Source organism: Diabrotica virgifera, chromosome 2 (genome assembly GCF_917563875.1).
Source record: "Diabrotica virgifera virgifera chromosome 2, PGI_DIABVI_V3a".
Taxonomy (NCBI): domain Eukaryota; kingdom Metazoa; phylum Arthropoda; class Insecta; order Coleoptera; family Chrysomelidae; genus Diabrotica; species Diabrotica virgifera.
In genome coordinates this window covers 20,052,308-20,073,018 of record NC_065444.1, presented here as the reverse complement: position 1 = coordinate 20,073,018, position 20,711 = coordinate 20,052,308, and the positions used below count along the sequence as shown (strand labels likewise).

General features: G+C 31.7%; 1 protein-coding gene across 1 annotated transcript in view; it reads left to right on the top strand.

Moving 5' to 3' along the window:
- Positions 1–20,711, top strand: part of LOC126879983 (pancreatic triacylglycerol lipase-like) — a 76,822-nt gene that overhangs the window by 11,648 nt on the left and 44,463 nt on the right. The window contains exons 2-3 of the mRNA XM_050643435.1: positions 8,549–8,817; positions 17,899–18,139. Coding sequence (XP_050499392.1) covers positions 8,549–8,817; positions 17,899–18,139 — 510 coding nt within the window. The remainder of the gene's footprint in view (positions 1–8,548; positions 8,818–17,898; positions 18,140–20,711) is intronic.

The window sequence follows — 20,711 nt, the reverse complement described above, 5'->3', positions numbered from 1 at the left end:
TATGGGTGGACAAACTTCACTATAATTTTGTTTAAAGATGTTCCTGCCATAAGAATGATACATATTCATTTTCAATAAAAAATCTCTAATAGTTTTCGATATATTGAAACAAATCGATTTTTATTTTGTAATTTCAAAGAGCTGTAACTTTTTTTATGAACACATTTGTACTAAGGTAAGTTAGGTTCAGTCGAACTATTTTTGACCCCAGAATATGTGGTATAATTTATGACGAATATTTTCGGGACACCCTGTATATTAGTCTATAAAATCTTACCGAAAATCGTCATGTGTCACATGATATTAATATCTCCGTCATACGTCTTCGGTTTGTATCATTGGTAATACCAATAACGTACGACGTAGATATATTAATATTATATGACACATGACAGAAGCTCGAAACAAATGACTGTGAACGAAAAGCCCTATAGGGACAAAACAAGCAGAAGTATTCAAAAAGTTATAGGAAAAAAAAGTAAATATATGTATCCTTACAGAAACCAAGAAAACTATTAAAAGAAATGAAGAGATAGGAATGTACCTGCTATACACATTAACAGTGGTGTGAGTAAAGTTAACAGGCTAAAGAGAAGTCTCAGTAACTATCGGACAAAGTGCTTGAGACGAACTATACACATTTTTCTTCTTAATTATATCACAGTCAAATAATTCGCTATATGTATTATAAACACTACTCACAACAAAAAATAACATATTATTTTAGAACATTCATAAACTGGAACAAGATAATATCTATAGTTTACTACACTACTGCATTATTGGGTTACATTTGACTGAGTATAATATAAATAATAAAGTATATTTATTTACTTGTTATAATATTGAGTGGAAACATAACTAAGCAAATATTATCTAGAATTAGAGAATGGGTATACCTCCGGGTCCTGAGGCTTTCCCGTATTTCATATGTCGAACCCGCTTATTGGAATAGCCGTCGTGCCAAGAAAAAGTATTCCTATAACAGGGATATTCTAATAACCGATCATATAAGCCTAGTAAAAACGTTTTGGGACCTCAAATTTCTATTCCTTAAACCGGGATATTCCTTTAACCGGTATTCTAATAAGCGGGTTCTACTGTATTTTAAATCTGTTATAACTTCTATTGTTATTTCCTTTTCTTGAAAATTATTTTTCTTTTTTCTTCCCAGCTGTTGTTTGAGAACTGCCAATATAACTAATTATTTCGTTACATTATTCTTATCTGTTGTTGTTCTTTGCTTTCTTTATATCCTTTTTCACATCATATGTTAGTCTACTGTAAAGTTTTCTGTCGTCTAAATGATTTGTTGATAACCATTTAAAATACGCTTTTTTCTTGTCCTCTATTAACTGCATTAAACCCTGTATACCGTATTCGCGGTGTGCAAGTACTTGGAAGGGAAACGAGAAACGACAGTGCGCGAGTCGCGGAGAAATATTGCAACTATCTTAAATAATTCATATTGTCAAATTGACGTATATTTCATACCTTCTGTCAGTGAAGAAGAAAACTTATATGTTGCTCCACAATATTGATATGATATGCAATTATTATATAAAGGTAAATTTAATTAATTGTATTTTGCTTGCAGTACTGCATTTTAATAACTAATTTTATTTACTACATACAATTGTTTACGTTTGCATAAAATAACCTGCATCTTATTTTTTCTTCTTATTATTTTTTGGACTATGGCCTTGACAATTATCCAGCAACCAGGACTAATATAATTGGCCAATATAATTAAAAGTGCGAATAAAAGTACAGAGCGTAGAAATAGAGGTCGCTTTGCCGAACTTGCACGGTCCCAATTGCATAGATCCTTTTTTATCTAGAATATTTATTTTAGTAGGAGAGCCCAAGCGGGGATTTTTGCAGTTACTCGAGCGCGTCAGATTATCTTATATGGGGAGAAACCTGATACCCTGCAGATGTACCTCTACCATATATTGGCTCTTAACACAGGGGAGTTCGTTAAGGGGACCCGAAAAAAAAATCTAACCTTAAAAATACTCGAAATTGTCAGATTAAGATAAGGTAAGTTAAGTACATTCAAAAGAGTGTATATTTCAAAAATCTGACGATTTGAGCGAGGCGTAAGGAAATGGGCGAGTCAAAAAGTTTCACAAAAAAAAAGAGAATATTTCATGAAATGAATGTCAGATCGAAAAACTAAAAACTACGTTTTCAATATTTTTCAAAAATATATCGAATGGTACTAAACATGACCCCCACGGAGAGGGGTGGGGGTAAATTTAAAATTTTAAATACAAATCCCGCGATATTTCGCAAAATAAACATCATATCGAAAACTGCAAAACACACTTATTCAATATTTTTGAAAAACCTATCGAATGGTACTAAACACGACCCCCCAAGGAGGCGGGGTGGGGGGTTACTTTAGAATCTTAAATAGGAGCCCCCAATTTTTATTGCAGATTTGGATTCTTTACGTAAAAATAAGCAACTTTTATTCAAAACATTTTTTCGAATTATGGATAGATGGCGTTATAATCAGAAAAAAGAATGTGTGTGTACTTTGTACGCACGTAAGAAGTTATACTTCTACTACATATTATGTGATTTTTAAGACAATACCAAAAATTTAAAAAAATAAAAGAATAAAATGCACACAAACACATTGAAAAATGCCACAAAGAAAAAATGATTTCTGAACGATAATAATTGTTGGCAAAAATTTTAAATACGCATTTTCTGAAAAAAAAATTATATAACAAATATACTTACAATCATAAAATGCATAAAAAAATAAAAAAATAAAAAAATTAAAAACTTGCATCGGGAATCGAACCCGTGAATTTCGTGGCGCTTTGATTCGTAATCGAAGCCTAGACTCACTCGTCCAATTCCACATTATGTGTCATGTGGAAAAATAAGGTAACTGAACGTTTTACTGTTTGACAGTTGTTTTGAATATAATTAAATTATGTAGTTTAAATTTTGTGGAAGAAAATATTAAAATATAACAAAACAGTAAGAAAACAATATATTAGATGAAGATTGGTAGAACTTTTGTTGGTAATCAAATTAAGTATGCAAATCAAAGCATTACATACCTACTAGATAAATAAATCTACGCCAAAAAATCATAACTTAAAAATAAAAATCGGACCTAATTTGGGATTTCTCTCTAAAATCCCCATTCTTGAGAAAATAAATGTACAGTAGAGCGTCGATTATCCGAACGTCGATCAACCGAACGACCGCTTATTCGAACTATCGACTCCCGCGTCCCGCACTCGAATACCCAGCAAGCGTTAGTAATTGACGCTTAAAATATCTTCAATTTTCTTCAATATTGTATCCAAAAATAATTATATTGTTGCAAGGACTGCACTTTTTTGTTTAGTTGCTAGTTGTCATTATCAAGATATAAATAAATATGTAGGGGCTTTTATTCACTTGTGGATAAATATGACTATAAATATGTATCAATATATTGTAGTTCGATTATCCGAACAAATCGGTTTTCCTAACACCTATGTCCCCCAATTAGTTCGGATAATCGACGCTCTACTGTATTTCAACCTAATCCAAATGTATAATTACAATATGATTATAATAAAACTACTTACCAAATTAGAATGAGTTTTCCTTGTCCAAAATAGTCCAATAGTCCAAAAATATAGGTATATGAAAACTATTTAAAAAGGCAATATAACTATTAACTAACTTTTGTTTGTTGTTTCTTTTCACACAAGTTTTAAAACGCAACAACCATTAATAATCTAACTACAGCTGTGCCACAGCCGCCATATTGAATAATTTTTGACATGTCATTTGAACATCCAATCAGAACAAAGTTATAATGCGCATGCGCCGGGATCATAGGTTTTAACATATAAAAATTCACCCTCATATCGCCGGTAAAGAAGTATAACTTCAAAAACGATTGTTGGAAATGGAAAATTAAATTAAAAAATGGTAAGCGCCCACTAAAATAGAAAACTTGATTTAACTTTTTTTGGTTTTAGAACCTACTTTTCACAACCCAATAAGTCCCCACGGCGCTCGAGTGACTACACATTTAGCATACTTTGCTCCCCTACTACCATTATGGTTCCAGATGGACGCTATCCATGACGAATTCCTGATTTCTATTCGAAAAAATCTGGCCAGAACACAGTTTTCCCTTTAATAAATCCATAATTTAACCCACATAAGGCTCCAAGCCTCTCGTATCGTTCCATTTGATTTTTGTGATCTGTTTAACGACATTTTACAACATAATTTACTATTTTAAATACCATAAAAATATAACAAGTTTGTATATAAATTTAAATTTAACATAATTAAACTTTTTTCTTATATTTTATAATTGCATATTTCTTAGGTTAAGGTCGACTAACGGATATTAATACCTATGGATAGACTATAGATGTTGAAACTTTTGTGCATGGTCAGTTTTGTAATTTTATTATCAACTCACGTAATACAGAAATACACAAATGTAAAACCTACTGAATTAATTATTAGTTATTATTTACAAAACAAAACGATTTCAGCACGATATAAAATAATGATATATAAAAATTATATAGATTTTAATCAATTTTTTCACTTCATCTAACAAAAAACTTGATTTATTTTGTTAAACGAAATTTGATTCCCTCTGTAAGATCTTGCACTTTTCTAAAAATCTATTGACTATAGAATAAACAGCAATGGAGAAAGCTAAGATTGATGACTGGAACTGGGATGACGAAGAACACATAAAGCAAAAGACCTGAATAAATACAAAGAAATTCAAAAAAACATCAGAAAGAAATTTCTAGAGGCAAAAGAGAGGTGGCTCTCCGACAACAATGCGAGTAAATAAAAGATCTGAGTAAAAAGTTTAAAAGCTTTAATTTACTCAAAAAAATCAAAGAAATGACAGGTTCTCATAAAAGCACAAGAAGGAATATCCTTAAAATTGAAAAAGGTGATATTATTACTGATGGGAAGGAGAGATTGTGTTACTGGACCAATAATTACATCCAACAACTATTTAATGACGAAAGAGAAGAACTGTGATTAGAAACCATAAACCATGGAGGATACCGGACCACTAATATTAAGAGAAGTCATATATGCCATAAAAAATACAAAAGAAGGCGAAGCTACTGGAACAGATGATGTGCACATCGAATTATTAAAACTCATTGATGAAAATGTAATTGATGTAATGGTTGAACTATTTAATTTAATATATTATCAGACTGCCACAATCCCCAGTCTGGATCACCTCTTTCTGGATTTCAATTGAACTGGTTTACTATCCATCCACTCGTACTTTCTTTTATTGTAATGTGTTCTTGCCAAGGAGATCTATTATGCTAGTTCATTAAGCATTATTCAGGGTGCACGTGTACTATTCTACTACGGACGCGAACTAGCTTTACACCCCAACGACAGACCGTCCGTCATATTGTTGAAGTATGCCCCCCCCCCCTCAAGGCGGTTCTCTGGAGGTTTCGATGAGTTCCTGAATGCGACGGAAAATGTTTTACATTATATTAATACATACGATGTTTGTTTGTAATACTTCATGTAACGTTTTATACATTTTTTTTAAATGATGTGTTCTTATTGTATCCCAATGGGAGCGTTCAAGTATTACGTAACGCAATTTTTAAAGATTTTTGACCCCCCTCCCACCCCAGGTAACGCACCGTAACGTTTTTATGTACCCCCCTCCCCCTACCTAAACGTTACGTAACACCCAAGTCACCATTTGAACCTAAATGGAAAACTAGGTTGCGAAAAGTACCGGAATTATTATTTTAATCGCATTTGAGGTAATAATAAAAACTTACAATCATCATCCAGCCTCAAAAGTCCACTGCTGAACATAGGCCTCCTCCCCTCATTTCCAACCACGTCTATCCTGCGCCGCTCTCATCCAGTTTTTATTTAGCTTTCTTACGTCGTCTGTCCATCTTGTAGGCGGTCAACCGGCGCTTCTCTTGTCTTCTCTTGGCCTCCATTCCAATAACCTTTTTGTCCATCGCCCATGTGTCATTCTCGCTATGTGTCCTGCCCATCTCCACTTCAAGTTAGCTATCCTTTTGATGACGTCAGTCACCTTTGTTCTTCTCCTGATTTCTTCGTTTCTGATTTTGTCTCGCAGAGTTATTCCTAACATTGACCGCTCCATTCTTCTCTGCGTTACTCTTAGTTTGGTAGCCGAGGCTTTAAGTAAGGTAAGTGTTTCTGATCCGTACGTCAAGACTGGGAGGACGCACTGATCAAATACCTTTCTCTTTAGGCATATGAGCAACTCACTCTTAAAAGTTTCTCTGTTTTCCAAATGCTGCCCACCCAAGAACGATTCTTCTTTTTAGTTCATGTGTCTGGTTATCCCTGCCAATTGTAATTTCATGTCCCATGACATGAAATATGTCCAAAACTTAGAATAATAATCTTTTATTACTAATTTTACATTTACATTTACATTTTCCCTGCTTGGCCCCATCCTTACATACATTTTTGGCTTCATCCTTTATTGTTCTTCTCATGCATTCTTCTATTTGATCTTCTTTAATAAAAACGTAAAATAAAATAACATATTTATTATTTCAATATTTTATTTTGCTTAGTAAAAATTTTTGTATAACAAATAGTATACGATGTTGCCAGTAGTTTCGGAAAAATAGTGAAAAAAATGTGTAAAACTTTTTGTTCTTCAACGCCCTATATCGTGAAAACGCATGCCGTTACAAAAATTTTATACTAAGCAAACCCCAATTATTTTTCAGTTTTTCACCTATCTTAGAGATCGTGTTACCTTTTTCTGAAACACTCTGTATATGTAAGAAGGCACTTATGGAATAAAATTATTTCTGTCCATGTTTTAATCAATTTTAAAAAACGCTGAGACCCGTAGATTTTAATATATAAAAATGTGTGCTTTTTAAACATAAATTTAAATGTACAGGGTGATTTATGCAAGACTACCGTAGTCCATAAGCTTTATTTTTTAACACCCTGTATATTTTTATATGTTTAAAAGCTGCTTAACAATCTGAATTTATGGTCTTTATGAATAATACAGGGTGATCATTTAAAATTATAATGTATGGAAACCACTTATGGAATAAAATTGTTTTTGTCATGTGTCATTATTTTAGAAAATTACTAAAACGCTAGGATACGTCAACTTTTAAATTCAACTATGGACTATTTAAACATAAATTTGAATATACAGGTTGATTCACTCAAGTCTAGCATAGTCCATTATCTTTAATTTTAATTAAACACCCTGTATATTTTTGTTTTTAGAAGCTGCTTAACAACCTCATCTCAAAAATGTGTATTATGTAGGGTCTATTATGAATAATGCAAGGTGAAATTTTGAAATTCACTTGAAATTTTTGAAATTTTGAAATCACACTTTAAATAAGGGTAATATTTTTTTTAAATATCTATCAATTTTCTAAACTAAGCATCAGTATAGTGGGTTTTGTATTTAATGCTTTTTATTTAAAGACATTTTTAAATAATTTGAAAATTTGCGTATTAAAAACATTAATGAATACCTACTGCAGAAAACGATTTCAGAAAACATACAAGATTTATGAACATGTAGTTCCCTTCTGCAACCTTTTAAATAACATCTGTATCTTTTAATCTTTTGTTGTGGAGACAGGTCCATCTAATTATTGGAAACAAATGTTACTGTGCTTCATCTGTGTTACAAATTTTAAGATTTTTTCACTTGAAAACGTACTATTATGTATTGTCCTCTTGTCGGAACATGAACGGAGCGATAGAGTGCAACATAAAACAATTCAGGGGTCTATGTAAAACATAAATGAAATTCCGTAGTTTTTTTTCATTTAAGTTAAAAAAGAATCCACAAGGAAAAGTTTTCCTGTAGTTGGCTGTATACTATGTAATACAAAAATAGTAAATCCTTTATAAAAGGTATATATTTACCTTAAAATATATACCTTTTATAAAGGATTTACTAATTTTTTAAAAAAGAATGTTACGTAACGCGCTGTTCGAACCCCCTCCCCCCCATGTAACGCGCCGTAACGTTTTACAAGACCCCCCTCCCCCCCAAACTGCGTTACGTAATACTTGAACGCTCCCTATATAGATTGGTTCTTCTTCTTCATGTACCATGTCCTTTCAGAAAGTTGTTTACCATCATAGCTATCTTAATTTTATTCATTGCCACCCTAAATAGCGTGCTTGTCATAAATATCTGGCTAAATATCATACCAATCTCAATAATAAATTGATGATTATTCTTATATCCTTATTTTCACATACTCCTGTGGTTCTCAGGATATGAACCATCATTTCGTGAATGCACGTGTCAAAAGCTTTGGCGTAGTCCATAAAACAAGTATATACAGAGCGTTCCGAACAGAGCTTCTCGTATTTCAAGATAGCTTTTGAAACCGATTTGATATTCGATATTCGTTTTTTCGATATTCTCTTCACACTTACTGTAAAAAAAGAAGTTTTAAAAGTTTTAAGAGTTTATATCTATTATTATATTGTACTAAATCATTTTTTGTTCTTACAGATGTAGTAGGCTGTTTCAATTTACCTCACAAAAACTCGCCTCTACAGAAAACACCAGAAAGTCCAGAACTTCTTAAAACTAAGTTTTATCTGTATACTAGAAGCACAGATTTTACTGAGCCAGAAGTTCTATATTACGATGATAACGACAACTCATTAAATAGTTCATCGTTTAGAATTTCTGGTCCACTAAAGGTGGTGGTCCATGGATATATGAGCAAATGGAATGAAAAAGCTGCAATGATTATTACGAATTCTTATTTAAAAATGGTAAGTTTTAAAATTAGTTTTTCGTATACATTTTTGAGAAATACAATAAGTGCGTGATAATTATCGTGGCTTCTGATAGATATTTGTCTGCAACATATTTTGAAGCAGCATACAACAAAATGGATCACATCAAAAAGAATAATTGAAAACAACTTAAAAATAGAAAAATCAAAATTATACCTAAAATTCAGCAGCAAGGAAACAAGAAAATATCTAGTTAAAATGAGACTTAAAATAAATAAAGTTATACTTTACGATTTAATGCTTATTTGCTGGAAAAGAAGTAAAAACGGAAATAGCGGAAAACTATCTTTTAAGACTAGTTAAAGTACCCTAGCCTGTGTAAACTGTATGTCAAGTTTGAGTAAAAAATATTAAAAGGTGCTTTAACCATGGGCTAAAATCATTTTAGAACGTTTGTAATAAAACACTCTGTATGTCGGCAAGGAAGAATATTTTATTTAAGTGTTTAAGGTTAAATATTCGTATTTTGTGCTAAGGTTTCTCCAGTTACGGTATGGAATATTGTTAATGAAACATCTGTATAGTTCAAATAGAAGTTATCTATGCCGGGTGATTTGTGTCTGGCTAGTTTTTTAAATGCGTATTTAACTTCAGGAATCATAGTGGTTAATGCCAATCTTACAACCAAACTGAACTACTACAAAAAATATGTGACATCTCTGTTTCTAATCTTGTCGACAAATGGTGGCACAACAGGAATTCTCCTATTTTAGCAGTAGCATACTCGAACGTTTCTCAGCACCTAAACAGTCCAGGTGAATTAACTTTCTTTAAATCGAGTTTTAATATATCTTATGCCAATGTTAATGTTTGGTTCCCAAATTTTGACAGTGATAATCCAGTTGACTTTCAGCAACATATAGCCAAGCTTGATAATCCATGCAGGATTTTCACGGATGGTTCAAAATCAAGATTGGGAGTTGGATGTGCTGTATATATTCCGGATCACCAAGAATCCTTGATGTTCAAGTTAGATAAACAATGTTCCATATACTCTGCAGAAATGTTCGCGATTTATCAAGCTCTAGAATGGGCTGTCAACAAAAAAATTTCTAACAAGCAAGTTGTAATTATGTCAGATTCAAGATCTTCGTTATTAGCTCTAGAAAACACACGTAAACATTTATATAAAAATAGCCTTGTCGTCAAAATTTTAGAAAACCAACTAAAGCTACTGGAAAAACAGACTTCTGTAACTTTCGTCTGGGTAAAAGGACATATTGGTATTTCCGGTAACATAAAAGCAGATTTTTTTGCTAAAGAGGCAATCTTAAAAGGATCGGAAATAACTTGGCTAGATAGAAGCGATCTAACAGCTACTTGCAAGAAAAGTTTGAAACAAAATTGGGATATTGAGTGGCACGCTTTCTGCAATCGAAGCAACAATCTCTACACCAAAATTCATCCTAGTTTACCTACTGAGCCTTTTGCTATCAGAAGTTATCCCAATAGAAATATATATGCCATGTTTATTAGATGTCTCTTTAATCATGCCACTGTCAAGTCATACCTCTATAGATTTAACCTATCCGAATCAGATCTTTGCGATTGCAATGGATATGTTGACGATATTAATCATTGGTTGTTTGGATGCAAACATAATGATGTTGCAATTAAGTTTTTGATGAACAATCTGGTTCAAGAAGAAATACCTTTCCCACAAAATAATGCTTCTCTTTTATATTTGTCTCGTAGAAATTCTAAAATTAAACAAATCATCTGGGAGTTTTTAAAAAGGACTAAGAGGAAAATTTAACTTGCACTGAATGAGTCCGGTTGAATGTGTTTAGCAATAATTATTGTTTTTTATGTTTATCCTTAATATGTAATATTGTCTCCCTGTGAAAGTTCATTAAGTAGATTTTGCAGGGAGGTAATAAGAATAGAATTGTATAAAAGTTTATATTGAAAAAATAAAAAAAAAAAAAAAAAAAAAAAAAAAAAAAAAATATATATACAAAAAAATATGTATACAAAAAAAATGTATAAAAAAAATTAAATATTTATAAAAAAAAAAAAAATAAATAAATAAATAAATAAAAAAAAAGTATAATAAATTATAAAAAAAATAAAAAAGAGAAAAAAAAATTAAAAACACAAAGAGGGTGTAAACCTCCGCGGGGTTGATCCGGGTTGAAGCCTTATCGCTGTGTAAAAAAAAAACATATATTTATTAGCATTTAGTATTAGTATTTAGTATTAGCATGTAGTTTTTTTTGTCGATTTAATTATTTGTAAATTAATTTAAGTTGGTTAGGGCCATGAATGAGGAGTATACCTACTGGTCAATTAAATGTTTCCACTTCTACATATGTATGTATGTATGTGCGTGCATAAGTATTATATGTGCGCACATGTACCTAATGTATTATGTAATGCAATGTATTATATTTGGAATATTGTAGCAAACAGTAATTTATTATCTATCGTGGCTGAATGGATCAAGTAATCCAAAGCCAATAAGGAAGAAAAAAAAACATTTTCCCTCTCGTCTCTTCCGCTTACCTCATCTCTTTCTTCCTCCAGGTTTTCTTTCTCTTCCTCTCCATTAAGTACCCAGTCAAAGTATTTCACCCATAGATTCAATACCTACATCTTTTCTTGTTGTTGATACGTCACCATTCAGTCTTCTGCCTTGTACCTTGTTTGCTTCTACTGTATAGTTTGTAGTTGCTTTGAATTCTTTTCTGTTTCTGATATTTTTATCATTTTGTTGACATTCATTCAATTAGACAATTCATTTTCTTTGCATAAGAAAAAGCAAAATATGTAACTGGACAAGCCAAACCAAATTATTCAAGTACATACAACAAATTAATTTTTATACTGAAAGTACATAAATAATTGACCGATGTGATCGTTCATGGCATGTGTAATCTTTCATTTTTCCGACTGTATGTAATCGCTACATTACGCTCTTTGGCAATATGTCAAATTTGAAGGTTGGTCAATTAAACAACTACAGAACTCTCAGAAGAGATCGTATCGTAACCATGAAACATCATTTTGTCGATTTTTTCTTAACCTAGACCATAAATTCAAGAACAACAAAATTATGTAAGTTGATGAGTTTAAGGTTACTAAATATAATGGTAAAAACAAACAGAGCTTTCTCTTTATACAATGAGATAAGAAATTATTGCAAATGATAAATGATAAAAAAATAAATATAAGATATGATAATACAATTAACCTCATTATTCGTAAGGCAGTTACTTACCTTGAAGATGTAAGTTACATGAATAGCTGGTGTAAACAACATAGAATGCATCATTTATTAAAGGTTATAATTGAATAATAGGACAGTCGATATTAAAAAAGAATGTCCATTACAAAATCAAATATGTTGGAAAGTTAAAACTGCAGTTTAACTATTACTATTACTGCTAACTGCTAAGTAAATTGCAAATTTCAAAATAAACGTAAACAAATTTTACTGAAATTGTTGTTAATTTCCATTAAAGAAAATAAATAGCATTTAAATGCCACAAGAATTAGCTTCTGAACATTGGCTTTCCACTGACAGAACACATCCTTTTTTACAACCCGTACTTCATTGAAACAAATCTGACCTCAAAAGTATCTGTAAATAATATTAGTGTAGGAAACAAAAGTTGAACCTTGCAAAATGGACGGTTTTATTTTTTTCTGGTATATCAAGGGGTGCTTATCATAAGACTAACTTTTTCTGAAAAAATTTCGCCCCGGAACCCCCCTTTTCACCCCTTTAAAGGGGGTAATTTGTGGTTTTTGCGGAACGTAGCCCTTCCTGTACGTTTTACAAAAAATTTCTTGCATAGAAATATGAAGAGGACTATATTTTCTACAATTTATTTCCCACAGCATCTGTCTATCATCCACCGTTTAGCGGGGATGGCGACCCAAATTTGACAAGTTTTTAAAAAAGATGATTTTAAAAGAATATATATTTTTCCCTAACTGTAACGGAAATTAAGAAGAAATCCTACGACAATTATTCAAAAATAAGTGACTAATTTTTTGGTATAGCTTTCACTTAACGGTAATTGCCCTTTTTTTAATTACAGGGTGTTACATTTTAAAAAAACCCCTTTTTATACCATCTGAACCGTTCATGCTAGAGTAAAAATACTTTCAGCGATTAACCATGAACTGGTGCTATTTACAAATTTGTATAATGCACCCCCATTTTTTCCCCGGAACCACCCCAAAAAAAAAGAAGAATTAATAAATAAAGTGATTTTCATGGAATCCTTCACACACAATGCCCTTTATTAATATGCTTCATATATCATTTTGTGCACGTTATTATTAGCCATGCATAGACACCAAAAGCGATTTCCTAGTGCAACCCCTGTAGCCAAAAAAATAAAATAAAAGGGGTGTTGAAATTTTTTTGTTTTTTGTTTTTTGATCCATATGGGCATAAGCTTCATCAATAGTAGTTTTCCAAAATATATATGGTTATTGCAACATCCCCGCGGAAACCACCCCTATCCTTGAAAATATACTGCAGAAACTACCCCTATCCCTTGGCGAGCATGTTTTTACGATTTTCTCATTACCTATGCATTCTATTTAAACAAAACTTATACAAGATTAAAGACCACTATTTACTCTAAAAATTAGGTTCTATTAATTTTTTTCGTATAAGCAACCGTTACGGCACAGTGGCGCCGTAAACCTCATATATGCTTTGGCGGGCTCCAGTTTTTGTTTTTTTTTTCGTCATATTTTCGTTTTATTGATAAAGTACTTATGTAAAATAAAACAATACAGTGTAACCTACAAATTATGACTTATGCACATTTTACAATCTTTGCTCCCCAAAGCCACAGTGGTGGCCCAAAATTAATTTTTGCATATTTTCGCCACCAACACGCATTTTATTGCATTAATGCTACCTTAATAGCACAATATTTACCCTTAGATGGTCGCTAAGCAGTGGCGGATCCAGGGAGGGGTGATGGGGGTGATCACCTCCCCCCTGTCAAACCAAGTGATATTATATTCAAGATTATAAAAATATTATTTTATTTTTATAGAAATTTAACCAATTGGCACCCCCCTCTTAACGATGCTGGATCCTCCACTGTCGGTAAAACATAAAAAGTACGCCATTCTTATAAAAATAATAATATAATATATAGGTATGTATTTCTATAAAAATAAATTAATATTTTTATAATCTTTGAATACAATATCACTTGGTTTGAGAGGGGGTGAGGTGATCACCCCATCACCCCTCCCTGGATCCGCCACTGCTTAGCGACCATCTAAGGGTAAATATTGTGCTATTAAGGTAGCATTAATGCAATAAAATGCGTGTAGGTGGCGAAAATATGCAAAAATTGATTTTGGGCCACCACTGTTGCTTTGGGGCGCAAAGATTGTAAAATGTGCATAGGTCATAATTTGTGGGTTTTATTTTGTGTTGTTTTATTTTACATAAGTAATTTATCAATAAAACGAACAGATGACGACAAAAAAACAAAAATTGGAGCCTGCCAAAGCATATATGAGGTTTACGGCGCCACTGTACCGTAACGGTTGTTTATACGAAAAAAATTAATAGGACCTAATTTTTAGAGTAAATAATGGTCTTTAACCTTGTATAAGTTTTGTTTAAAAATAATGCATAGGTAATGAGAAAATCGTAAAAATATCCTCGCCAAGGGATAGGGGTTGTTTCTGCAGTATATTTTCAAGGATAGGGGTGGTTCCCGCAGGGATGTTGCAATAACCATATATATTTTTGAAAAGCACTATTGATGAAGTATATGCCCATATGGATCAAAAAGCATAAAACAAAAAAAAAATTTCAACCCCCCATTTTATTTATTTTTTTTTGCTACAGGGGTTGAACTAAGAAATCGCTTTCGGTGTCTATGCATGGGTAATAATAACATGCATAAAATGATATATGAATCATATTAATAAAGGGCATTGTGTGTGAAGGATTCCAAGAAAATCACTTTATTTATTAATTCTTCTTTTTTTTTGGGTGGTTCCGGGAAAAAAATGGGGGTGCATTATACAAATTTGTAAATAGCATCAGTACATGGGTAATCGCTGAAAGTCTTTTTACTCTAGCATAAACGGTTCAGATGGTATAAAAAGGGGTTTTTTAAAATGTAACACCCTGTAATTAAAAATAGAGCAATTACCCTTAGGTAAAGCCTATACCAAAAAATCGGTCACTTATTTGTGAATAATTGCCGTAGGATTCCTTCTTAATTTCCGTTACAGTTAGGGAAAAATATATTTTTTTTTAAAACATCTTTTTTAAAATCTTGTCAACTTTGGGGCGCCACCCCCGCTAAACGGTGGATGATATACATATGCTGTCGGGAAATAAATCGTAGAAAATATAGTCCTCTTCATATTTCTATCAAAAAAATTTTTTGTAAAAGGTACAGGAAGGGCTACGTTCCGCAAAAACCACAAATTACCCCCTTTAAAGGGGTGAAAAGGGGGGTTCCGGGGCGAAATTTTTTCAGAAAAAGTTAGTCTTATAATAAGCACTCCTTGATAAAACGAAAAAAAAATAATACCGGACTTGTGTCCATTTTGCAAGGTTCAACCTCTGTTTCCTACACTATGTATTTCAGCGATTTTATATTAGTAGCCCGATCAGGGAACCCAATATTTTACGAAAACCTAGAAAAAAATAAAGGAAGGATGAAAATTTGGGAAAAGGTAGTTGAAATTGTCTATTATTATATAAGAAAAAGTTTAGAATTCGCCATCCCCTCCATTTTACCAAAATTGAGAAATACGGGGTGAAAAACATTTTCTCGGGGGTGAAAAAATATACTTTCAAAATAAGTCAGAAATTATATAAAATGACTGATTCTAAGTAACTTTTGTTCTATAGAGTTTTTTCACTAAATTAATACTTTTCGAGCTATTTGCGAGTGAATATGTTCATTTTTAACAAAAAAAAAACATGTTTTTGGACGGATTTTCGCAGATAACTCAAAAAGTAAGTATTTAAGCGAAAAAAATATTCTTAGCAAAAATATAGCTTATAAAAAAACTGAAAAAAATGGTGTATGCATGAGGTCTGTAGACCCAGTAGAAACAGAGTTGTATCTAATGAAAAGTAGGTTCTTCTTCGTCAAATTCCAAATCGAATATTTCAATTTGAAATAACTCAAAAACGGAGCTCTTTTCGGGGAAAATTCATTTCAACTTTTTTAAAGTGTTTAAAAAAAGGTTTATTTTTGTTTTAAAAAATCTTCCAACATTAAAAGTAAGTGAGTTACGCTCAAAATATTGCTGGTCTATTTTATTTTTTGCTAAAAAATGGCGAAAATCACCCCCTAATTAGCTTTCCAAATAAAATTAATTGTTACCGCTTCACAAGTTACTTTACTTATATATTGTTTATATTATCTGTAAGTTTCATTGGTTCAAAATGCTCATTTTTGAAAAAAATTGGGTATAAATTAAAACATTTTTTTTTCAATTTTGAAAAAAAAAAGATAAGCAGCAGTGTAACTCTATCCTTCGCTGTCTTAGATTGAGGGGCAGACTTTTCGCTTTTAGAAATTAATGTTTTAGTTGGAATTCTCTTCCAAAACAGTGTAGTTTCGCCTGAATTAAATACTTGTTCAGGTGTATATCTTCCACCGACCACCATCAGGTTCGCAAATCCTTCTGGATATCTTTCTGCTGCAGCAATGTCTGCAGATGAAGTTTTGCCAACGATTTTAATGCTATACAATGATTGTCGCACCTTAAACTTATTGATCCCATCTTCCGATGCTTGAGATCCTCAATCTGTACATTACCACCACCACTACCACCAGGTTCTTTAAACTGTGAGTAAAGACGCTTTCTCTTCTCTCGGACCATTGGAACATTCAGAGGCACACTTTTTTGGTTGCGGTCTTCGATCCATAATGACAACGCCACTTCCATGTTTCATTTTTTCTATTGCTGAGCAATTTTATCTGATAGTGAAGTTGAAGCTACAAACCACAAAAGACCTTATTTATTTTATCTTCAGATTTTTTTTATCGATCGTACAGTTAGTTCGTTAACATTGAATGAACGTCATAAATGGACGTTCGTAATATGGACGTAGCATTCCGTATCAGACCAAATCCCTTAGCGGGATTTGGTCTCTTCATATAAGTCACCTTGCTCTTGCTCGTCATATAAGTCTGAGTTGTAGATTAGTTGCCTGAAAATAATGCAGCGGCTAAACATGCAAAGAAAGAGAAGTACTGAGTATCATAAAAAGAAGAAAACTAGAGTACTTTGCCCAGAAAAACATCCTGGCTTAGGAGCCTCCGCCAGTGGTATGGAGTGAGCACCACAACACTATTTAGGTCAGCTGTGGACAATTAACCTTCCGATGACCCACCTTTTTTTGTTACACGGATGACCAACGGGGGTAAAAAATGACCTCAGCTCAAAAATGACCTGGAATGAATGTTTTCAGTATTTAAATCTTCATCTAACAATAGATCCTCGTTTTCTGATACTATTTCATCTTCTCTCTCATCATAAAAATCGCTAACAGTAACAATTTCCTGTAACTCAGCCTCAAAGATATTTGCGGGCCATATCTTATATGTACACAAAATACTAAGAAACTATAATAATGTACGCCAGAAAATAATAATAATGACTAACTGTACCAGACAGGAATGTCATGATTCGTACATAACAGGCACCACAGTCTAAAAATAGATTTTGATAACGCGCAGTGTAAAACTATACTTGGAATTCCACATAATAGACGGTATTTTACTAAACATCAACTTCAGAATATATTTTTTATTCATAAAATATAGGGAATTTTTTTTTTCAAAATATGAGGATATCTATAAAGTGATATTAAAGTCAAATAAAAAATAATGAGTTAAAAATTAAAAATACTTCTGAATTTATTAAAGAAAAACATACGCTGGGGTCCAAATTTACCCCCCTTGGTCATCCGAAGGTTAAAGAAGAAAATTTTTACTAGGATAGCCGTTATTCAAAAATATGTTGTATGTTTTTAAATTATTAATTATGTTATGTTTTTGCCTTTTTGTTGTTTAAAGTTTGTATTCCTTATTATAGTACGACTGTAACGTTATTTTGATGGATTGGCATATGGGTGCTCGAGGACCTCATTATCCTGTAGCTGCAGCAAATACAGAACTAGTGGGGAGGCAACTCGGCATACTATTAACAAACATGGTAAAAAAAGGTTTGGATCCACGGAACATTCATCTCATCGGATTCTCTCTAGGAGCTCATGTCTCAGGAACTGCTTCAGAAAGTTTGAAAGACAAAGGATACTTGCTAGGAAGAATTACTGGTAAGTGGGAACAATTACTGTGTTTAACGGAAAAACTGAAAGAATAAATAGTCCAGGGTAATAAGGTTTTTTCCATGACACTTAAACAGCCAGGGTACTGAAGCATTTTTTCAACAGGTAATACCTATAAGAGCAAATTGTAACTATTTCTGCGTAGGATCTGGCGGCCATTTTTATTTATAAACAATTAAGTGTCAAAAAATGGCACTTTTCACTTTTTTTCAAATCAATGGAAAACAGTAAAACTGATTTTTTAGTACAAATATCTTCGAGATTATGGAAAAAGCTTTAAAATGACTTATTACAAAGTTTGATATACTCATTTATTGTTAATATAATTGCGAAAAAAGGTCGGAATTTCAAAACAAATTATTTTCGCAATAACTGTTGTAAAAATTAGTGTACAACTTTGAAATTTTTGTCAAATAAGGGTTCTTTGGTGCTTAATATGTGATAAAAATTTCAAAGCGATTCATTCAATTGTTTAAATGTTATTTAAATTGTTTATCCCAGAGAGCATTTTTTTTGCAATAACATCAGTCAGAAGAAAATGACGTTAGAACCATTCCCAAGGTGTCAAATAAAAGAGCATGAGCTATATTTTCAACTTGTTTTAAAAAAAACTGAATAAAAAATGCATAATAAATGCATTTATTAGTAATAAATAATTATGCAAAAGTATCGTAAATCTTTCCAATTAAACTTTTTATTTTGTTATATAAGATATTATACATATTTATTACAATTTTTTTATCAATTATGATATAGATAAAAAAACAGGGTAAAAAAGTTTTTTTTTGGAAAAAAGAATGTGTGTGTACTTTGTACGCACGTAAGAAGTTATACTTCTATTATATGATTATATGATTATATGATTATAAACGAAATTAATATACTTTTTATTTATATTTTATTTAAATATTAAATTAATTTATACTTAATACTTCTCAAACATTTTTATTAAAACAGTGCCAAAAATTAAAATAATAAAAAAATAAAACACACACAAACACATTAAAAATGCCACAAATGATTTCTGAACATTAATTGTCGGAAAAATTTTTAACTAAATACGTATTTTCTGAAAATAAAATTATATAATAAATATACTTACAATCATAAAATGTATAAAAAAAATAAAAAAATAAAAGTTTCTATTGGGATTCGAACCAACTTACCACGCGGCTGGTATTTGCGTTGTATTGGGATTCACCCGCATTAAAACTGCACCACAGAGGCAGCTTGTCATTATGTGCGAAGATCGTCTAACTAAACAGATTAACCTTTTGACATTTTTAACTTATGTAAATCAAATTATTTTGATTTTGAATTGAAATGATTTAGAATTGAAAAAATACAACAAAACATAGGGTAAGAAGACAATATATTAGGTGAATATTGATATAAATTTTGATGGTAATCAAATTATGTAAAAAAAAGTATTACATACTACTTATGTATTTTGGTAGGTTCAAGGTAGGTATCGGAGCCCGTATAACGACTAATACATTTCGCAATCACTTGCGTCGTGCAAAGTGGCTATGTTCAAATATCATAACAAAATTTGATCAACTATTTATAAAACACTTACCAGTGAAAGATTCTTTAGCTTTGAATAAGCGAGATCTGCGGCACTCATACTAGCCACAGTTTGATGAGCTTTCACATTGGCATGCAACAATCATCTCTTCTATGTAAATAAGTCCAAAAATATAATATGAAAACTATTTAAAAAGGCAGTATAACCATTAACTAACTTTTTGTTTGTTGTTTCTCTTCCTACAAATTTTAAAACGCAACAAGCATACATTATAACCAAACACAGTCCCACAGCTGTGCCACAGCTGCCATATTGGATAATTTTTGTCATGTCATTTGAACATCCAATCAGAACAAAGTTATAATGCGCATGCGCCCGGTCGCTAGGTTTTCCCATATAAAATTTCACCGTCATTACGCCCGTAAAGAAGTATAACTTCAAAAAGTTATTCAAAACGTTTATAAAGAAAAATTGACGATACTTTTGCATAATTATTTATTACTAATAAATGCATTTTTTATTCACTTTTTTAAACCATGTTGAAAATGTAGCTCATGCTCTTTCATTTGACACCTGTGGAATGGTTCTAAGGTCATTTTTTCTGACTTATGTTATTGCAAAAAAAAATGCTTTTTGGGATTAACAATTTGAATAAAATTTAAACAATTGAATGAATCGCTTTGAAATTTTTATCACATATTAAGCACCAAAGAACCCTCATTTGACAAAAATTTCAAAGCTGTACACTAATTTTTACAACAGTTATTGAGAAAATATTTCTTTTTGCAATTCCGACCTTTTTTCGCAATTATATTAACAATAAATGAGTATATCAAACTTTGTAATACGTCATTTTAAAGCTTTTTCCATAACCTCGAAGATATTTGTACTAAAAAAATCATAAGTTTCACTGTTTTCCGTTGATTTGAAAAAATAAAGGGGGGAACTGACATTTTTTGACAGTTAATTGTTTATAAATAAAAATGGCCGCCAGATCCTACACAGGAAATAGTTATAATTTGTTCCTATAGG